General features: G+C 38.8%; 1 protein-coding gene across 1 annotated transcript; it reads left to right on the top strand.

Annotated features, from left to right (window-relative positions):
- LOC122201272 (ATP synthase membrane subunit K, mitochondrial-like) lies at nt 1–273 on the top strand. Its single transcript, XM_042907168.1, has one exon. The coding sequence runs from the start codon at nt 1–3 to the stop codon at nt 271–273; it is 273 nt and encodes a 90-aa protein (XP_042763102.1).
- The last annotated feature ends 428 nt before the right edge of the window (nt 274–701 follow it).

A 701-nucleotide genomic window follows, 5' to 3' on the forward strand; every position in this document is an offset into this window, starting at 1 on the left:
ATGGGGTTGCTGCATGCACTAAAGGACACAACCAACAGAATTGGTTTCTTTTGCAAGATTGAAATCCTGGTAGGTCCAGAAACTGATGCCCAATTCCATTTCACTGGTATCAAAAAATATTACAAGTCTTATACTCTCACAGGGAGAATGAATTGTGTACTAGTCACATACAGAGGTATTGCTTTGATTGTCATATACTTCAAGTTAAGGTCTAAAACAACACCAGCTGTGAAAGCAACACAAATGGATTTTAAAGTGTACCTTATCTTCTAAGTTCCCATGCCTGGAGGAACTAATGTCAACTCGTCATGTGATCCTCAATTTGTACAATAAATTATGAACCTGGAAAACAACAACAACAACAACAACAACAGATTTTATTTTAAGTAATCTTTATACCCAGTGCAGGCCTCCAATGCACAACCTCGAGATCAAGAGTCACACGCTCCACCGACTGAGCCAGCCAAGCACCCCCACCTCAACACCAAAGTGTTCAATTCAGTAATGTCAAATATATTCACTTTGTTGTGCAACAGATCTTTCCTACAACTTTTCGTCTTGCAAAACTGAAACTTCATACCCACTAAACCCTAATTTCTCCCTTCCTTTTTCCCCAGCCTTTGACAACCATGTTTCTACTTATTGCTGCTAGATTTTGAGTACCTTAAGTACCTCTCATAAGTGGAATCATACAATATTTG

This window comes from Panthera leo, chromosome D1, assembly GCF_018350215.1.
Source record: "Panthera leo isolate Ple1 chromosome D1, P.leo_Ple1_pat1.1, whole genome shotgun sequence".
Lineage (NCBI taxonomy): Eukaryota > Metazoa > Chordata > Mammalia > Carnivora > Felidae > Panthera > Panthera leo.